Here is a 21578-nt window from a genome sequence, read left to right as displayed (position 1 = left end):
GTTGATATAGTCTGTCTCACACAAAGATTAAAAATGCAAGAGTACAGAATACCTACCAAGCCCTTTTATCAAGCTGATCACAGTGGCTTTTCTCCAGCAGGTTGCTGAAATCTCCATTGGATCCAGATTAAGTGTAATGTAATTGCTATAATTCTTTTCAAGCTAAAAAGATGTATCTAAATATTTGCTCAAGCATGTTGTCAGCCATTTCCTGCGGTAAGTGGCACAGAACGTAAAGTTTGACAATATTTTAGCATTTTTAAAAACAAGCTGTTCTGAAGGGACGTTTTATTGCAACACTGTCTATGCCTTTCTGTTCCGTAGTTGAGCTTTCCACAACTGAAGGTCAGAGAAAGGACAATTTTTAGCTGAAGTACATGATGATGGACTACAACATGCATAGTGGCCGAATATCTATATTTATCCAGTACATACTAAGCTGTGGATTACTAAAATGTCTAAAAGTGTAGATGGCACTAGTGCTGTTATCTATTAAAAACAGTTGTTACCCTCCAAAACAATTTCAAATATTCAGTGTACTATTTAAATTAAAGAACTAAACACTGATAATTGTATATGTTTATTATTGCTAATATAACAGTAACATACCAGAAGTTTCACAGAATCACAGTGCAAAACATTCAACCCATCATGTTGGCATTCGCTCTTTGACTGATCTGATCTTTAGGACTTTTGGGCCATATCTGGCCTTTCCTGTAACCCTGCACATATTTCTAGATATTTTTAGTCAACCTGTTCAGAAGAGTCATAACATATCTCTGGAGTAGGTGTGTCTTACACAGAGGTCTAAACATTATTTGAATAGAAACAATCATTAATAGCCTCAAATGCCTTGACTGATCCTGCCCCGCCACACTTTCAGGCAATGCCTTCTAAGCACTAACCACTGGCTACGTGAAAAGCAAATCTTTTATGAATTTACATGAACTCGTCCTTACCCTTAACAACTTCCCCTTCGACTCCACCCCACTAACCTCCGGATTCAACGTATCATTCTCCACTTCCTACAGACTAAGAGGGTGACCAGGGGAACCCACACGGTCCCAAGCTATGCCTGCCTCTTCGTATGAAACGTGGAATAGCTCCTCTTCCGCTGCTACATCCCCTACATCTTCCGCTGCTACACCGATGACTTGTATCGGTGTTGCCTCGTGCTCCCGCGAGGAGCTTGAACAGTTCATCAACTTTACTAACACCTTTCACCCCAACTTCAAGTCCACCTGGGCCATTTCCGATCCTCTCTCTCCTTCCTGGACCTCTCTGTCTCCACCTTCGGTGGCCGCCTCAAAACTGATATCTATTTCAAGCCGACCGACTCCCAAGGCTACTTGCATTACACCTCCTCTCACCTATCTTCCTGCAAGAACGTGATCCCCTACCCCTAATTCCTCCACCGCCGCCGCGTATGCTCCCAAGATGGGGCGTTCCAGTCCCAAGATGTCCTCTTTTTAAGGACCACGACATCCCCCCCACTTCACTTCATTCAATTGCATCTCTTACAGTTCCCACACCTTTGCCCTCAAACTCCTCCCCGCAACAAAAACAAAGACAGAATCCTCCTCGTCCTCACGTATCACCTCACTAACCTCAGGATTCAATGTATCATTCTCCGCCACCTGCAATCTGGCCCCACAACCAAGGATATATTTGCCTCCCCAGCCCATCTGCCTTCCGTAGGGACCATTCTCTGTAACTCCCTTGTCCACTCCACACTCCTCACTAGCTCCACAACCCATAGCACCTTTCCTCGCAGCCGCAGGAAGTCCTACACCTGCCTCTCCACCTCCTCCCTCACTTCCATCCAAGGAACAAAAAAAAAACTTCCATATCAGACAGATGTTCACCTGTACATCCATTAATGTGGTCTACTGCTTCTGCTGCTCCCATTGTGGGCTCACCAATTTGGAGAGGCTAAGTGGAGGCTCGGAGACCGCTTTGTAGAGCAGCTGCGCTCTGTTCGTGACAAACGACAACACCTTCCAGTTCAACACCTTCAACCCCACCCCCCCCCCCCCACCCCCGACCCCGCCACTCCCTGGACAACATGTTCATCCTGAACCTCCTCCAGTGTCACAATGATGCCACTCGGAAACTGGAGGAGCAGCATCTCACATTCCACCTTGGGAGCCTACGACCCAATGGTCTCAATGTGGACTTTACCAGCTTCAAGATCTCCCCAACCCCGGCCTCATCCCATGACCAAGCCTGCCTCTCATCCCTGCCTCCTTGACTTAACACAACCTGTCCATCTTGTCTCCCACTAATCTGCCCCTCCCACCTCACTGACTGATCCCCACTACTGCCTACCTGCACTCACCAATCACCATCACACCTATTTGCCCCAGCCCCACTCCTCCTCTCTCTATTTATTTCAGAGCTCCCTTCCCCCTCACCCATTTCTGAAGAGTCCCGACTGAAACGTCAGCTTTCCTGCTCCTCTGATGCTGCCTGGTCTGCTGTGTTCCTCCAGCTCCATACTGTGTTATCTGTGACTCCAGCATCGACAGTTTTTACTATCTCTTACATGAATTTGCTGCTTTTGCAGATTGCTTCCTTTTACGAATCATAACAGTTTTCCTTATCTACTTTGTCTGGATCCCTCATGATTTTGAAAATTTTAATCTAATCTCCTTTGCCTTCTCCTCCTCAAGGTAAACAATTCCACCTTTGCCGCTACATCTGCACAACTAATATTTGTCTGAATTATTCTTGTAAACCTCTTATCAGACCATAAGACATAGGAACAGAAGTGGACCAGTTAGCTCATCATGTCTGCATTCCAGCCATTTCATGAACCCATGGCTGATTTGATAATTATCAACTCCACTTTTCTGCCTTTTCCACATAACTCTCGATTATCTTACTGATCAAAAATCTGTCTACCTTAGTCCTGAAAATACTTAATGGCCCAGGCTCAACAGCCCTCTTGTAACAAATTCAACAAATTCATAACCCTCTGAGAAGAAATTCCTTTTCATCTCTGTATTAAACCTGTGACATCTTATTCTGAGATTATGCCCTTTGGTCCTAGACTCACCTATAATGAGACACAACCTTTCTGCATTTATGCTGTCAAATCCTCTAAGAATTGTTTATGTTTCACTAAGTTTGGATCTCAGTCTTCTGTATTCCAACGAGTAGAGACCTAATTCACTCAACTTCTTGTCACATGACAGTGCCTCCAGACCTGGTATCAGTCCAGTGAACATTCCCTTGATGGCATCCAATGTCAATAGATCTTTCCTTAGGTAAGGGGCCCAAAAAAGATGAGAATATTCCACTCCCTTTGAGATTGAGGCCAATCTCAATCCTATGACTTCCCAATTGCCTGCTGAACTTGGATCCCAGCATTTTGTGATTCATGGATGAGGACTCGCAAATCGCTCTTTCTGTAGCTTTCCGCTGTCTTTCACCATTTAAATAGTATTCAACTCCTCTATTCTTCCTGCTAATGTATTTAACCTCACATTTTCCCACGTTATATTCCATCTGCCCAGTTTATGCACAGTCAACTAACCTGTCCATATCCCTCTTTAGACTCTGTATCATCCTCACCATTTGCCTTCCCACCTGTGTTTGTGCCATCCACAAACTTGTTAGTAGTACATTCACTTTCCTCATCCATGTCATTAATATGTATGTCAAATAATTGTGGCCCCAGCACAGATCATCTGATGCACTCTTACCAATATGTTCACATTGCTGAAGGATGGTACCCTGAACTGTATACAATACTCCAGCTAAAATCTAATTTATGTTTAATGCAAGTTTAGCATCAGCTTCTAGTTTTTGGACTTCTTACTGATTACTATTTTTAAACTTTGAAATTATCCCCTGTACACCAATACCCAACCAGAGAAAGCAAAGGTCCCAATATTGACCTCTTGCAGTTGAAATAAGAATATGTTGACAAGTTTAGAAATCCCACAGGAAACTCGAACACAGAGTGAGTACTAGAAGCCACTGCCGATTTTTTTCCCGTAAGTATTTATTACATTCCTGCAGAAAAACACAACGTCAAACAAGAACACTTCTTGAGTAAAATTATTTGTGATACTGCAACAACAACTAATGGGGAGTTTTTGTTTATTGTAATAAAAAGGTTCCAAGGCAATTCACAGGAACATTGAAAGATAAAATTTGAAACCACATGAAATATTAACGTTTACAGTCAAAGTTTTGATCAAAAAATGTATGTTTTGACAAGCTTCTTAAAGAAAGAATCATAGACATGTGAAAAATTTAGGGAGAAAATTATAGACTTTAGGGTCTAGGACACAAGCAAAGAATAATTAGGAAAGATTCAAGTCAGCAATATAGTTTTGCATCGATCAGAGTGCATGGTAGCTAGGGGTGCTCTTTCCACTGAACGTTCACCAGAAGCATATTTAGTATATTTTACTCGAGATGGTGGGGTGGGGGGGGGGGGGGGGGGGGAAGAAGAGGGTAGAATTGGGCAAGTTTCTGCATCAGCAACATCTCATCTGCCAGTGATGCTGGGACTTGAGAACTGTCACCATTAATAACAATGGATGAGGTGTTGCCAATGTGGGCCAATGTCTGTATGTACTCAACGCTAATGCTGAGGATTAGGTTACCCATTCTCTCTTGTCTTAACTCTTAAACAACCTTCTGCACAGTCACTGAATTATCTCTCTGATCAAGGCTTATCTTGCAAGGACCTTCTGCTACCGTGTAGGAGGCTTCTACCACAGCAGAGCTTTCGACCCTAGCAGCTCAGAAGGCATCCATCAAAGTTATCCAAGGGAAGGATGTAAACAAGTTAATAACCTTTTGCAACCACAGCTGAATGTGAGGAGGAAGCAACATGATCTAGATGCAAGAAAAGATTCAAAAAGACCCCGCATTATAATATTTTGGTGCACTGGTTTATTCCCAGTGTGACAAAACAGTGGCAGTGAAATTCCACGTGTCATATCATTTGAAGGTGTGTGAGGAATAAACAGGGGAGGAGTAAGAAAGCTGTGATTGGATGTGCCGGTGTTGGACTGGAGTGAACAAAATGAAAAGAACAAGACACCAGGTTGTAGTCCAACAGAACCCTCACAGTCATTCACACTCACACACTCTCAAGCGTGCTGACACAGACGCACGCACAAACATACTCAAGCACTCAAACACATACACTCGCGTGCACACATGCACTGCAGCACGCACGTGCAGAGACAAACGCACGGACACACGTGCAGAGACAGGCGCGTGTGCACACACACACGCACTGCAGTACGCACACACACACACACACATGCACGCAAATAAGTGCACTGCATACATGCGTATTGACAAGCGCATGCACTCCAGCACGTACTCAAGCATGCGCGCATGCGCACACACACGTACTCAAGCGCGTGCGCAGAGAAAAGCGCGCGCGCACACGCACGCGCAGAGAAAAGCGCGCGCGCGCACGCGCAGAGAAAAGCGCGCGCGCGCGCGCAGAGAAAAGCGCGCGCGCGCGCACGCGCAGAGAAAAGCGCGCGCGCGCGCGCGCACGCGCAGAGAAAAGCGCGCGCGCGCGCGCAGAGAAAAGCGCGCACGCGCAGAGAAAAGCGCGCACGCGCAGAGAAAAGCACGCACGCGCAGAGAAAAGCGCGCGCGCACACACGCACGCGCAGAGAAAAGCGCGCGCGCACACACGCACGCGCAGAGAAAAGCGCGCGCGCACACACGCACGCGCAGAGAAAAGCGCGCGCGCACACACGCACGCGCAGAGAAGCGCGCGCGCACACACGCACGCGCAGAGAAGCGCGCGCGCACACACGCACGCGCAGAGAAGCGCGCGCGCACACACGCACGCGCAGAGAAGCGCACGCGCACACGCACGCGCAGAGAAAAGCGCACGCGCAGAGAAAAGCGCGCGCGCACACGCACGCGCAGAGAAAAGCGCGCGCGCACACGCACGCGCAGAGAAAAGCGCGCGCGCACACGCACGCGCAGAGAAAAGCGCGCGCGCACACGCACGCGCAGAGAAAAGCGCGCGCGCACACGCACGCGCAGAGAAAAGCGCGCGCGCACACGCACGCGCAGAGAAAAGCGCGCGCGCACACGCACGCGCAGAGAAAAGCACGCGCGCACACGCACGCGCAGTGAAAAGCGCGCGCGCACACGCACTTGCAGAGAAAAGCGCGCGCGCACACGCACGCACTGCAGCATGCGCACAGACACACGTGCGGAGACAAGCGCACGCACAGACATGCACATACACACACGTGCACTGCAGCACGCACACACGCGCGCACACATGCACGCAGATAAGTGCGCTGCATATATGCGTACAGACAAGCGCATGCACTCCAGCACATACTCAAGCATGCACGCGCGCGCGCACACACACACGAACAGACATACTCAAACGCGCACACATACACACATGCAAACACACACAAGCATGCACAAACATACTCAAGCACTCAAACACACATGCGCACATGCACACACACGCGCAGAGACAAATGCGCACACACACAGGCACAGACACATGTGCAGAGACAAGCGCGCGCGCGCACACACACACACAGCATGCATGCGCAGAGACAAGCGCACGGACACACATGCAGAGACAAGCACGCACACGTGCGCGCACACACACACACACGCATGTAAGTGTGGTGCATACACGCGTATAGACAAGCGCATGCACTCCAGCACGTACTGAAGCACGTGCGTGCGCGCGCACACACACAGACACGTACTCAAGCGTGCACACACATACTCAAGCGCGCACACACTAACTGAAGCGCGTGCACACTCAATGTCGCTAAGTTCCTCTGCTCCTTCAACCTCCTGATTTACTACTTTTACTGGAATGACTTTTTGATATCCTCTCCAGTGATATTGTAGAGAATACAGAAGCAAAATATTGTTCATTTAATCTGCTATTAGCTCCTCATTCTCACTCTGTAGAAGAACAACTCTCCTACTTACTTTGTTTTCAAATATCTGTAGAAACTCGTACCACCCACGTTTACCAATCTAGCTAACTTCCTTGCATAGTCTAACTTCTTCCTCATGAATAGATCATAAAGTCATACAGCTGTACAACATGGTAAGAGACGCTTCTCTTCCAACTCGTCCATGCCGACCAGATATCTAAATTAATCTAGTTCCCACATCCCTAACTTGGCCCATAACCCTCTAAACCTTACCTATTCATACACTCATCCAGATGCCTTTTAAATGTTGTAATTATACCAGCCTCCACCATTTCCTCTGGCATCTCATTCCATACATACATCACCCTTTGCATGAAAAGATTGCCCCTTATGTCCCTTTTAAATCTTCCCCCTCTCACTTTAAACCTATGTCATCTAGTATTGGACACCCCCACCCAAGGGAAAAGGCCTTGGCTATTCACCCTTTCCATGTCCCAATGATTTTATAAACCTCTACAAGGTCACCCCTCAGCCTCCAACATTTCAGGGAAAACAGCCCCAGCCTATTCAGCTTCTTTTTGTAACTCATACCTCCAACCAAGAAAATATCCCTCTAAATTTTCTCTGAACCCTTTCAAGTTTCAAAACTTTCTTCCTATAGTAGGGAGCCCAGTACTACACGCGATATTCCACAATTATGAAATTCTCAGCTGTTCTTTACATTCTGAACAATCGTCTGACCTGCCATTCACTTTAAAGGATTATAAGTATTTTTAATCAAGGTGCTCAGATTTGTAACAACATCTCTGAGCAGATGGGACTTGAAACTACACCAATATATCGTTTATCCTTAAGTTTTGATGCCTTCTCGAATCCTTTCACTAACCAGATAGTGGGTCCATTCTTTCAAATTTTTCTTTATAGCAGGAAAAAAATGCTTGTTCTGAGTATTCTGAAATATCTGCCACTGCATTGTTATTGATCTATTCCTTGACCTAGAGATAAATGGAACTGCAGATGCTGGAGAATCCAAGATAACAAAGTGTGGAGCTGGATGAACACAGGAGGCCAAGCAGCATCTTAGGCGCACAAAAGCTAATGTTTCAGGCCTACGCCCTTCATCAGAAGAGGGGAATGGTGGGACAATTCTGATATAAATGGGAGAGAGGGGGAGGTGGACCGAAGATGGAAGAAGAGAAGATAGGTGGAGAGGACAGTATAAGTGGGATGGTAGGGAGGGAATAGATCAGTCTGGGGAAGACGGACAGGACAAGGGGGCAGGATGAGGTTAGTAGGTAGGAAATGGAGGTGCGGCATGAGGTGGGAGGAGGGGATAGGTGAGAGGAAGAACAGGTTAGGGAGGCGGGGACAAGCTGGTCTGGTTTTGGGATGCAGTGGGGGGAGGGGAGATTTTGAAGCTGGTGAAATCCACATTGATGCCATTGGGCTGCAGGGTTCCCAAGCAGAATATGAGTTGCTGTTCCTGCAACCTACGGGTGGCATCATTCTGGCACTGCAGGAGGCACAGGATGGACATGTTGTCTAAGGAATGGGGGGGGGGGGGGGGGGGAGTTGAAATGGTTCACGACTGGCAGGTGCATTTGTTTACTGTGAACCGAGCGTAGGTGTTCTGCAAAGCAGTCCCCAAGCCTCTGCTTGGTTTCCCCAATGTAGAGGGAGCCACAACGGGTACAGCGGATTTAATATACCACATTGGCAGATGTGCAGGTGAACATCTCCTTGATGTGGAAAGTCATCTTGGGGTCTGGGGATGGGGTAAGGGAGGAGGCGTGGGGGAAGGTGTAGCACTTCCTGCAGTTGCAGGGGAAAGTGCTGGGTGTGTTGGGGTTGGAGGGGAGTTTCGAGCGGACAAGGGACTCCCGGAGAGAGTAGTCTCTCCGGAAGGCAGACAAGGGTGAGGATGGAAAAATGTCTTTAGTGGTGGGGTCGGATTGTAGATGGCGGAAGTGTCGGAGGATGATGTGTTGCATCTGGAGGTTGGTGGGGTGGTTTGTGACGACTAGGGGGATTCTCTTTTGGCGGTTATTGTGGGGGTGGATTGTGAGCGATGAGTTGCAGGAAATGCGGGAGATTCGGTTGAGGGCATTCTCGACCACTGCGGGGAGGCGGGAATTGGCAGACCTTGGAGAACGAGGACATCTGGGAAGTGCGGGAGTGGAATGTCTCATCTTTGGAGCAGATGCAGCGGAGGTGAAGGAATTGGTAATGGGGGATGGAATTTTTGCAGGAAGGTGGGTGGGAGGAAGTATATTCTAGGTAGCTGTGGGAGTCAGCGGGCTTGAAATGGACATTGGTTTCTCGGTGGTTGCCTGAGATGGAGACTGAGAGGTCCAGGAAGGTGAGGGATGTGTTGGAGATGGTCCCCAATACCTCATTTTCATCATGGATGTCCAGTCCCTATACATCTGTATTTCCCATGCAGATGGCCTAAAGGCCCTCCGCTTCTTCCTGTCCCGCAGACCTGACCAGTCTCCCTCCACTGACACCCTCATCTGCCTAGCTGAACTCGTCCTCACACTCAAAAACTTCTCTTTCCATTCCTCCCACTTCCTACAGACAAAGGGGGGTCCCATGGGTACCTGCATGGGCCCAAACTATGCCTACCTCTTTGCAGGTTGTGTGGAACAGCCCCTCTTCTGCACCTACACTGGCCCTAAACCCCACCTTTTCTTCCGTGACATTGATGAGTGTATCGGTGCTGCCTCATGCTCCCAAGAGAACCTTGAATAATTCATCCACTTCACCAACACCTTCCAACTTCAAGTTCACCTGGGCCATCTCCAACACAGCCCTCACCTTTCTGGACCTCTCTGTCTCCATCTCAGGCAACCACCTAGAAACCCATGTCCATTTCAAGCCCACCGACTCCCACAGCTGCCTAGAATACACCTCCTCCCTGCAAAAATTCCACCCCCCCATTCCCAATTCCTTCACCTCCGCCGCATCTGCTCCAAAAGGTGAGGCATTCCACTTCCGTACATCCCAGATGTCCTCGTTCTTCAAGAACCACCACTTGCCCCCCGCAGTGGTCGAGAATGCCCTCGACCGAGTCCCCCGCATTTCCCGCAACTCATCTTTCACACCCCGCCCCCACAATAACTGCCAAAAGAGAATCCCCCTAGTCCTCACATACCACCTCAACCACCTCTGGATACAACGCATCATCCTCCGACACTTCCACCACCTACAATCTGACCCCACCACTAAAGACATTTTTCCATCCAAACCCTTGTCTGCCTTCCGGAGAGACCACTCTCTCCGGGACTCCCTTGTCCGCTGCACACTCCCCTCCAGCCCCACCACACCTGGCACTTTCCCCTGCAACCGCAGGTAGTGCTACACCTGCCTCCACACCTCCTCCCTCACCACCATCCCAGACCGCAAGATGATTTTCCACATCAAGCACATGTTCACCTGCACATTTGCCAATGTGGTATACTGCATCCGCTGTACCCGTTGTGGCTTTCTCTACATTGGGGAAACCAAGCAGAGGCTTGGGGACCGCTTTGCAGAACACCTCCGCTCGGTTCGCAATAAACAGCTGCACCTCCCAGTCGCGAACCATTTCAACTCCCCCTCCCATTCCTTAGACGACATGTCCATCCTGTGCCTCCTGCAGTGCCATAATGATGCCACCCGTAGGTTGAAGGAACAGCAACTCATTCTGCTTGGGAACCCTGCAGCCCAATGGTATCAATGTGGATTTCACCAGCTTGAAAATCTCCACTCCTCCCACTGCATACCAAAACCAGACCAGCTCGTCCCCGCCTCTCTAACCTGTTTTTCCTCTCACCTATCTCCTCGTCCCACCTCAAGCCGCACCTCAATTTCCTACTTACTAACCTCATCCCGCCCCCTTGACCTGTCCGTCCTCACCGGACTGATCTATCCCCTCCCTACCTCCCCACCTATACTCTCCTCTCCACCTATCTTCTCCTATATCCATCTTCGGTTCTCCTCCCCCTCTCTCCCTATTTATTTCAGAATCCTCTCCACATCCCCCTTTTCTGAAGAAGGGTTTAGGCCCGAAACGTCAGCTTTTGTGCTCCTAAGATGCTGCTTAGACTGTTGTGTTCATCGAACTCCACACTTTGTTCCTTGACGTAGTCTGCCAGTTCTCAACAAAAACAATACACTGCTAACTAGAAGCCAGGAAAAATTGAAAACACTGAGATAATGCTTTCCTTGCAAACTGATGTGAATTTTCTAGCTTATGTTTGCATAAATTCTGCAACAACTATACAAAGGAAAATGTATTAAGTCAGTTGTTAAAATCGAAGAATGAAATATCAGATGATGTCATAAAATGATAGTAACTGCCTCGTTAGAATCTTATAAATTTGTGTATTTGCAATGAAAATTATTTGGCTTAGACCTCACCAGTCTGTTGAAGGAAAGTTTAGGATGAATTTTTATGTGCCCATTATTTTAGAAACAAAGATGTGTTAATTTTTGTGTTGCTTTGTACCAATTTAATCATTGTGGTGTCTAACAAATTAATGGTTTCCATGTGTGTTGTGGTTTTATATTTGTACAGGTTATTGAGGATATGGATGAATCCTCCTAACTCTACTTCTGATAGTCCAACTACCTCACATGTCGACTCAAATATAGAAGGTATTGGTAGTATATGTTTACATCACCGAACAAATGAGTCAGTGAAAATGATAAAGTGGTCAGAGAGAAAATCTGTGTGGACTCCAGGCTACACTATGCCGTTAAGCTCCCCCTGCACAGCCTGAGACAAAAATAGTTACCAATACTGTGGCCTTCGGGGCTTTTAGCATTGGATGTTCTGGCAAAAAGGTGGATTCAACCTCTCTGATAAGATTCTCATAGTGACGACACAGTGGCTCCTGACAGCTGCTGTCTTCTCCAGCGCTCTCTTAATCATTAGGAAAGACTGCAGTATAGCAGTAATGTACAGGACAGTAACACATCACTCCAGTCTAATTTTTTTCTTGGAGGGTGGGGGTGGGGAATGAGTTGTAGAGGGCATTAAAGTCTAGACACAGCAGCTGGGGGGATTTGAATTCATCAAAGTATATTTGGAATTAAAAGCCAGGCTTATTAATGGAGAGAATGAAATTATCATCGATTGTAGTAAGAATCGTAGGGATAACCACTGATCAGAAATCGAACTGGATCAGTCATTTAAAAGATCTGGCTACGAAAGCAATTCAGAGGCTTGCAATTCTGCAGCATGTATCTCACCCCCCTGTCTCCCAAGTGCCTGTCTAGCATCTACAAGGCAGAAGGAAGGAATGTGATGGTATATTCTTCATTTGGCTGATAATGTGTAGCTCCAAAAACACAAGAGATTTGACACCATACAGGACAAAGCAACTCCTTGATTGGCACTCCATCCACCTTCAACATGCACCCTCTTCATTACTGATACACGATGGCAGCCATATGTACCATTCACAAAATGCACTGCAGTAACACACCAAAGCTCCTCTGATAGCACAATCCAAACTCATTACCACCTCTTCCACTATAAGGACGAGGGCAACAGATGGACGAGAACACCACCACCTGCAAACTTCCTTTCAAGTGACATACCATTCTGACTTAAGACTATAAGATATAGCAGCAGAATAAGGCCATTCACTGGTATGTTTCTCAACCCCATTCTCCTGCCTTCTTCTGTAACCCTTTATTCCCTTACTAATAAAGAACATATTTATGTTCCTACTTGGAACTTTGTCATTACTCTTTCATGGTTGTTTAAACAAAATTCTGGAACTCCCTACCTTCTAGCATTATGGGTTTCCCTGCACCCCACCGAGTGGAAGAAAGCAGTTCACCAATACCTTCTCCAGCACAATCACGGAAGGGCAATAAAAATTAACCTTGCCAGAGCTGGGTACATTCAGTGAATGAGTAATTTCAACTTCAATTGTTGTGAGAAGAATCTTCGGCTCTTCTCGTTCACAATCTTACCTTGAATCCTGGAAAACAACCAACGGTTGTTAACTTTCTATTGGTCAGCTACTGCTTCTGACTGTGTTAAGCAAACCTGAAAGTTGTCTCAGTCTGCTACAAACAGGTGGGATTCTAACTCGGCACAGCGGTTTTCTGTTGGAAACTCATCAGCAGTTAAAAGATACCCCACTTAAGCGGGAAGTTGTGCTCAACTGAAGCATTAACTAGTCTCAGGCAAAGTAATGGAATAAGACATTCAGTACTGTGTTCATTGTGTTATTGCTTAATTGTACATTTCATCTCAGCAGCCTGACTGCTCTGTCCCTAGAGATCTTTGGTTTGAAACGCATACAGGGGACATTAATTGTTTATTTGAGAATTGAAGCATAACTTTTCACAGTAAAAAATTATAGTAAACTCTTATGCTCCTATACAACATCATTTCAATTCCCAGCCAACCAAATTTACACTATGAATGTAAATTTCAGTGCATTCATCACCCGGTCCTCTGTTTCAACAGTAACTCACCAAGACTCTTCTCTCAACAACTTCCAAATCTGTGACCCTCATCACAAAGCAGCAAATGGCAGATGCATGAGAATACTGTCACCTGCAAATTCCCATTCAAGCCATCCACCTTTCAACCTGGAACTACGGTATATCACAATTCTTTCACCGTTGTTTGCTTAAAATCCAGAAACCCCTTCCTAATAGCACCTGGGATACAACACTATTCAAAGGATTATTTTTCTTTATTCTTTGATGAGATGTGGAAGTCCCTTCCAGGGTCAGCACTGTTAACCATTCCGAGTGAGCCTTGACAAGAGTGGCTTCCTTGGGTTATTTCAGAGGACAGTTAAATGTCAACCACAGATCTGTAGTCATATGTAAGCCTGAAAGGAGGTTTGTGATAAGTATGGTCACCATATGCTTGTATGAAACAAGAATTGCTTACCAATACAACAGATGAGTATAAAGTGCCAGTGCCAAACAAATTGCCTCTGAAGATCACCCTCACGCCCACCCCATGCCTCCAATACGAACTGCCTCCCCACAGCAGAGCAATAAGCTACGACTGTTTGCAAGATAACAAAGTGTGAAGCTGGACGAACACAGCAGGCCAAGCAGCATCTCAGGAGCACAAGATGCTGCTTGGCCTGCTGTGTTCATCCAGCTTCACACTTTGTTATCTTGGATTCTCCAGCATCTGCAGTTCCCATTATCACTGATACGACTGTTTGCAACTGGCCAGTATGAGTCACTGAATTAGTAATTCCAAGAGGTAAAATATCTGGGGACACAGGTTCTCAGGCTCAGGTCTCAACAAGACAGATGTCAGTTCTTAAATTGAAAAGAATCTGGAATTAAAAATTTAACGAGACCACATACAGTGATTGGAACCAGGTTGACCTTGTTGACAAGGTCATTGATTGGGGCTGTTAACCTGGGCCAATAATGAAAGCCCTGGCTGACCAATATAACCAGGGGTCCCTGGATAAGAAGCAAGTGGTGTGCGCTGGCACTCTCAATGCCTTTCAGCATAGGTGGGGACCATGGGGAGTGGAATTCTTTGTTGACCCCGCAAACTCCATTTTGATTTGACCCCTACCCTCCCCCTCACCTTTTTCTCTCACATAGGCATTGCCCTTACAGGGACTCTGCCTGATACTGTTGCTTTGGTCACATGGGTGATTTTCCTGGTGGTGGTGTGTTGATAAAGTTATTTGCCCACCTTTTTTTTTAAACTGTGTCTCATGCACAACAGGGCTGCTGGACGGCAGTAGTGTAAGGGAACACCACCTAAAAAAATATAACCAGGGGATTAGAATCTTCTCAATTCGGGTGACTGACCCCGAGCTGGCTGGTTACAGCCAGTGTATTGTTACTTCTGGAGCCAAAGTAAAGATGACTTGGTAATAAGGCTTGCTCCTTGCAGCACAGATTTGAGTATTTTCATGTTACTTTTATGTGTGTTTTCACTTTCTTGTTTCTGGACTGATCCTCCATGAGTCAGCTGTTCCTTTGCAAGTTGACTGTGGTTCCTTGAGTGGGCTAGGCCTCTTTGGGTGGACCAGGCATCTGTGGTAGACAGGTCTTCCCAATGGATAGCCATATTCTCAAGTTTCGGCCTGGCTTCTAAGTGCCTGCTGTGTTTCTGCAAGCAGACCAGGCCTCAAAGATGGACTGAACATTTGCACACATGTTCAAAGGTGTACGTTTGCTGCCTTTGGATGTGGACTTGGGACTTCAGATGCAGACTCAGCCTACAGGTGTGGACTCTGCCTCAGGCCTTGGGGCGCAGACTCAGTCTTATGTTTGGATTGTTTCATATGTACTGTGTCTTACATGTCCCCAGATCTAGCAGGCCTTGCTGACAACTGGAAGGTGAGTAGATTGTTCTGAAAGCCAGATAGTGCATAGGTCGTCCCAAAAGCTTTCATCCCAGGGAGGTATAGGGACAGGCTATCCTAGAGGTGACCAGAAGATGAACACTGGCGGGATGGGAGCTGAAAGGTGCATTGGGGCGGGCCGAGAACTGGAAGGTACATTGGGACACTGCATCTTAGAGGTGGTCAGAAGGAGAGTTGGGGCCGGCTAGGAGCTGGAAGGTGCGTAGAGTGGACTGAGAACCAGAAAGTGCAAAGGGGCAAGGTATCCTGGAGGTGGTCGGAAGGCAAGTTGGGGTGGGCTGGGAGCTGGAAGGTGCGTAGGAGTGGGCCAAAAACTGTAAAGTGCATAGGGGCAGGGTGTCCTAGAGGTGAAGGCGATCAAATGAGCCACGGATCCCACGTCTGTTCCGGAGCTTAGGTCTTTACTTGGGTGAGTAAATTATTGTGGAGAATTACAACATAACTCGGCCGGCATCTTGGCACCCTTATACCTGTTTTTGAAAGTGGGTCAGCCTTAGAAATGGTTGCATAGGCAGGAAGTACCCTTTAGGGAAGTGAAAAAGCAGCCATCATCTAAGGTGTTGGTCCACTACCATCTGAAACCAAAGCTAAGTGCTTACATGCTATGTCTCTCCGTATGGTACAGGGTAGTGTTGGATCACTGGTGGTCCAATGGAGTGGAATGTTGGATAGCGTGTGCTTCCTAGACTTTGGGTGATGCCGAATGCAAATACGCCCAGGCAGAGGAGGAACGGTTGGCAGTCATCCTGGTGTAAGGAAGTTCCACCAATACCTTTACAGATGGGAATTTGTCACAGTAACAGATCGCAAACCCCTGCTAGGACTACTGAAGGAAGACAAGGTGGTGCCACACACAGCTTCCTGTAGAATTCAGCACTTGGGCCTTATTCTCAGCACGCACAAGTTCAGGTTAGAACACCATGCAGGAAGCCTAGTGGCTAATGTGAATGCATTGACCCACCTCCCACTTGTAGATACTTCACCAGTGGTGCCTCCCCTGGAAGAGTTCATTTTGGTTTTGAACTTCCTGGGCTCCCTTCCAGTCACCGCTGACAATATCCAACTGTGGACACAAAAAGATCCTGTCCTAATCAAACTAAAATAGCTGTGGTAATGGGGGAAATAGACGAGCCATTGCAACCCAGATTGAAACCTTTCTGGACACGGTAAAACTAAATCAATGTAGATGATGGCATATTACGATGGACAGCAAGGCTGATTGTCCCAAGGAAAGGCCGCCGAGAGATACTGGTTGAATTCCATCAGGGTCATTTTGCTGCTTTCCGTCATCTCAGTGCACTTGGACAATAAAGGTCATCAATTTAACTGGGACAACGTGACCATCCCAGCTCAAGCCAACGACAGACATGCACTGGAATTCCTACAGGCCTGGTTTTCAAACTGTAATGCAATCAACCAGTAAGTGGAATTAGACCCCTTATACAAACCCATGCAAAAGAGAACCAGAAATGACAATCCAACTTAACAAACCAGCTCACAAATTCCAAGTGGAGTAGAACAACAGCACTTCATTGAAGACCGCACTGCTGATATTACCTAGCATGGTAATGAAATGTCTGTACGATAACCAGCCAGCTTGGCGAGCAAGCCAACAACCTCACACTGGAACTCCGCTTTGAAAAAAGTTGATCTCATTGAACAGTTTTATGGATATATTCTTCTGGGTCAAGCCAGGTGATGAACCCTAGTTCAATGAAAAATGCAGGAGGCATGCCAGGAACTGCACAAGTAATACCTAAAATGCAGGTGTTAACCTAGTAAAGCTATAAGACAGGATTACCTGCATGCCAAGCAACATGAGCAACATGTGGTACATGGACCTACAAAATTCCATAGCTAACAGATCAGATCTAATCTCTGCTGTCCTGCCACATTCAGTGTTGAATGGTTGTGGAAATTCAACAACTCACTGGAGGAGAAGGATCCACAAACATCAGCATCCTCTGTGATAAGGGAGCCCAGCACATTAGTGCAAAAGATAAAAATGAAGCACTTGCAATAATCTTCAGAGATGTCTTGTGGATAATCCACATCAGCCTTCTTTTGTAGGTCCCCACTATCACAGACGGAGTTTGGATTGAACCCTGACAATATTTGAGCAATAATATTGAAGACTTGCACTCCAGCGCACATAATCAAGCTGTTCCAGTACAGCTACAACACTGACATCTACCCAACAATGTAGAAAGGAAGCGATCATATGGCTGGGTGTGTAATACAGGCCACCTAACACTATGAGAGACATAAAAGAGCAGATATTTAGACAAAATGCAGATAAATGTAGAAGTAATAAGTAGTGACAGTAGAGGAACTTCAACTTCTCCAGTGTTAATTTGGGGAGTCATAATGTGAGAGGTCTGGGGGGAGCAGAATTATCTTATATCCAAGAGAACTTTTTAAAGCCAGTCTGTAGATGGTCCTACATGAGGCAGCTGGGCCTGGACTTAAGTTTACATAATAAAGCCAGGCTAGTGGTTGAAGTATCAGTGGGGGAGTATTTTGCAGACTACGATCATAACTCCATAGCATCAAGGTTATTATGGAAAAGAGCCAGGATGGCTTTAAAATCAAAGTTATAAACTAGGGGAAACCTGATTTTAATTGGATCAACTATGATTTGGCCAGATTGGATTGGGAGCAGATACTTTCAGGTAAATCTGCGTCAGCATTGTAGACCTTGTTTAAGGAGGAAAAAGGGAGACTACACGGCCAACATGTTCCAATCAAGACAAAGGGAGGGAACAACAAATTCAGCAAACTCTGGACATCATGGCTACACGGGATTGGATACAGAGGAAAAGGGAGACTTATAGCAGATACCAATGGCTCAAAATAGCAAAACCCCACATTACTACAGAATGTACAAGGGGTAATCAACAAAGGCAAATAGGAAAGCAAAAAAAGGGGGCATAAAAGAATAATACATAAAATAAAAGAAAATCCTAATGATTCATGATTAACAGCAGGAGCCTGGGAAGCACTGAAGATCAGACAGACCTTGGTACATATGTTCACCAATCCTTTAAGGAACTGGGCAGGTAGATAAAGTGGTTAAGAAAGCATATGGATATTTTTCTTCATGAGCTGAGGCAGAGAGTTTAAGAGCAGGACAAATGCACTCTGGCCAGTTGCTGCCACATCAGTCTATTTGTGATCATGAGTAAAGTGATGGAAGGTGTCATTAACAGTGCAATCAAGCAACACCTGCTCAGCAATAACCTGCTCAGTGATGCCCAATTTGGGTTATGCCAGGGCCATTCAGCTCCTGAACTCGCTGTAGCCTTGGTGCAAACATGGATAAAAGCGCTGAACTCTGGAGATGAGGTGAGAGTGACAGCTTTTGACAGCAAAGCAGTATTTGACCGAATGTGGTGTCAAGGCGTCCGAGCAATCGGAAATCAATGAGTACTAGAATCCAAACTCTCCACTGGTTAGAGTTGTACCTAGCAATTTGCAAGATTTTTAGTGGAGGTGTGTCATCTCAGCTCCAGGACATCTCTGCACATATTCCTCAGGATACTGTCCTAGATCCAACCTACTTCAGCTACTTCATCAAATGACCTTCTTTCCATTATAAGGTCGGAAATGGGGACGAGGCTGGAAAAATGCTCAGCCCCATTCGCAACTCCTCACATGCTGAAGTAGTCCATGTTCAAACACCAGAAGATCTAGACAATAGGTAGAAACAGAAATTGCTGGAAAAAACTCAGCCGGTCTGGCAGCATCCATGAAGAGAAAGCAGAGTTAACATTTCAGGTCCAGTGACACTTCTTCAGAACAGACTTTGTGCATCGAAAATACTTTGGGGTTTTCCCTGGACACTAGCCAGGCTTGGGCTGGCAATCATTAATAACATCTGCACCACACAAATGCCAGAAATTGACCATCTCCAATAAGAGACAATCTTATTGAATGTCCCTTGACATTCAACAGTGTTACCATTACCGAATTCCCCCACTATCAACACCTTTGAGATTACCATCAATGAGGAACCCGTTTGGACTTGCCACATAAATACAGTGACCACAAGAGCTGGCCAGAGGCTACGAATATTGCAGTGAGTAATTCACCTACTGGGTCCCAAAAGCCTGTCCTCCATCTACAGGGCATAAGTCAGGGCTGTGCTGGAATACTCTCCACGTGCCTGGATGGGTGCGGCTCCAAAAACACTCAAGAAGCTTGACACCATTGAGGACAAAGCAACCCACTTGATTGGCATCACAGCCACAAGCATCCATTCCCTCCACCATCGACGCTCAGTGCATACTGCTATTACTACCCACAAGATGCACCGCAGAAATTCACCAAAGACCCTTGGGCAGCACCTTCAAAACCCATGACAATTCCATCTAGAAGGATAAAGGCAGCAGATAAAATGGGAACATCACCATCTACAAGTTCCCCTCCAAGCCACTCATCATCTTAACTTGGAAATATCTTGCCCTTTCTTCACTATCACTGGGCCAAAGTCCTGGAATTTCCTTTCTAAGGGCACTATGAGTCAACCTATGTCTGGTGGACTGCAGTGGTTCAAGAAGGCAGCTCACTATCACCTTCTCAAGGGCAACTGAGGATGGGTAATAAATGTTGGCCAGCCAATGATGCCCACGTCCCATTAGTGAATTTTAAAATTCTGGAACTGTAAAAAACATTGGTTAAACTATAACTAGAGTATTACGTGCAGTTCTGGAATCCATATTAAATATGTGTGACTGCACTAGAGAAGGTGCAAAGGAAATTTACCAGGATATTGCCTGGGCTGCAGAATTTTTGTTTCTAAGGAAGATTAGGTATACTGTGGTTGGTTTCCTTGGACCAGAGGAGGCTGAGAGGGGGCATGTTTAGAGATATATAAAATTAGGAGGAGCATAGATATTGTTGGTGGGAAGTGGCTGTTCCCCTTGATGGAGGGATCAATGACTAGGGAGCATAAATTTAAGGTAAGGGGCAGGATGTTTAGAATGGAGTCGAGGAAAATGTTTTTCAGACTGTGGTGAGAATCTGGAACTCACTGCCTAAAGGGGTGGTTGACGGAGAACCCCTTACAACATTTAAGAAGTATTTAGATGTGCAATTGCCTGCCAAGTCAAAAATTGTTATGGGCAAGTACTGATAAATGAGATTAGAAGAGGTTGGTGGCTATTTTTGACCAGCATGGACCAGTGGGCTGAAGGACCTTTTTCAGTTTTGCATACCTTCATGACTCTATGACAAGATAGGAGTGTAAATGGAATACCTTCCATTTGCCTAGCTGAATGGAGCTGGAGCAACACTCAAAGCACAATACTGTCCAGGACAAAGCAATGTGCTTGACTGTCATCCATCCACCACCTTCAACATTTACTCCCTCCACCACCTACGAATTCCCTTCCAATGCATTCACCATCTTGACTTGGAACTACACTGATATTCCTTCACGACTGTTGGGTTAACATCCTGGACCATCCACTCCCACTTCCCTGTATCACTGTGGATATACCTACAGTCATGAGTAGCAGCAGTTCAAAAAAGTGACTCACCACCATCTTGTCAAGGGCAGCTGTTAATGACCTTTGGGCAGGAGAAATCTGCCATCCTTACTGCCGTGGCCTACATGTGCTGTGATCTTGTAGTCAATGTGGGCAACTAGGCTGACCCTAAAACATTCTAAGCCTATCAGTTCAATAGCAATTAGTGGTAAGCAAAAATTGGGCAAGGCCAACAACACTCATATCCAATGTAGATTTTAATTTTTAAAATTTAACCTATTTTTCTAACCAACTCGTTCAGAAATGTTTTACACAGCTCTGGGACTTGAACCCAGGCCTCCAGTCCAGATTACTGAGGCTAACGTGTTAAAATATCATGATCTGCACAATACTAATTTGGAAACATGTATGAGCACTTTTATATTTTCTAATTAAACCTGTTCAGAGATATTTTTACATACCTCTGGAGCAGTTGGGACTTGGACCCAGGATCCTGGCTTAGATAGGGACACTACTAAAAGGTACAACAAGACCTGTTCACTTTCAGCACTAACATGTCATTCATCTCCTGCGGGAGTATTTCAGCTCCCAAAAACAACTGATGATGGAGAAGCCAGAGGAGGACCAGCACTCATAGGATACACTATTATATGAATCCTGTGCACAGTCCACCTGCAGGGATATTTTTTAAAACTCATTCATGTGTTATGAACATCACTGCTAAGACCAGTATCTATTATCCATCCTCAACTACCCTGCAGAAGATGATGTGAGCTGCCTTTTGAACTGATGTAGGCCTTGGTATGTAGGAGCACCCA

The 21578-nt window shown here is 46.1% G+C and overlaps 1 protein-coding gene across 7 annotated transcripts in view; it reads right to left on the bottom strand.

Annotated features, from left to right (window-relative positions):
- LOC125453068 (protein furry homolog) overlaps positions 1-21578 on the bottom strand; it is a 301124-nt gene that overhangs the window by 251175 nt on the left and 28371 nt on the right. Inside the window, exon 1 of one of the 7 annotated variants that reach the window (XM_059646709.1) lies at positions 57-198. The exons of the other annotated variants lie outside the window; for them this stretch is intronic. Coding sequence (XP_059502692.1) covers positions 57-117 — 61 coding nt within the window. The 5' untranslated portion in view covers positions 118-198. Of the gene's footprint in view, positions 1-56; positions 199-21578 lie in introns of those variants that run through there. 7 annotated transcript variants of the gene reach the window in all.

This window comes from Stegostoma tigrinum, chromosome 6, assembly GCF_030684315.1.
Source record: "Stegostoma tigrinum isolate sSteTig4 chromosome 6, sSteTig4.hap1, whole genome shotgun sequence".
NCBI classification, from domain to species: Eukaryota; Metazoa; Chordata; class Chondrichthyes; order Orectolobiformes; family Stegostomatidae; genus Stegostoma; species Stegostoma tigrinum.
The sequence above is the reverse complement of the archived record's forward strand: the minus strand, read 5'-3'. Positions and strand labels throughout refer to the sequence as shown.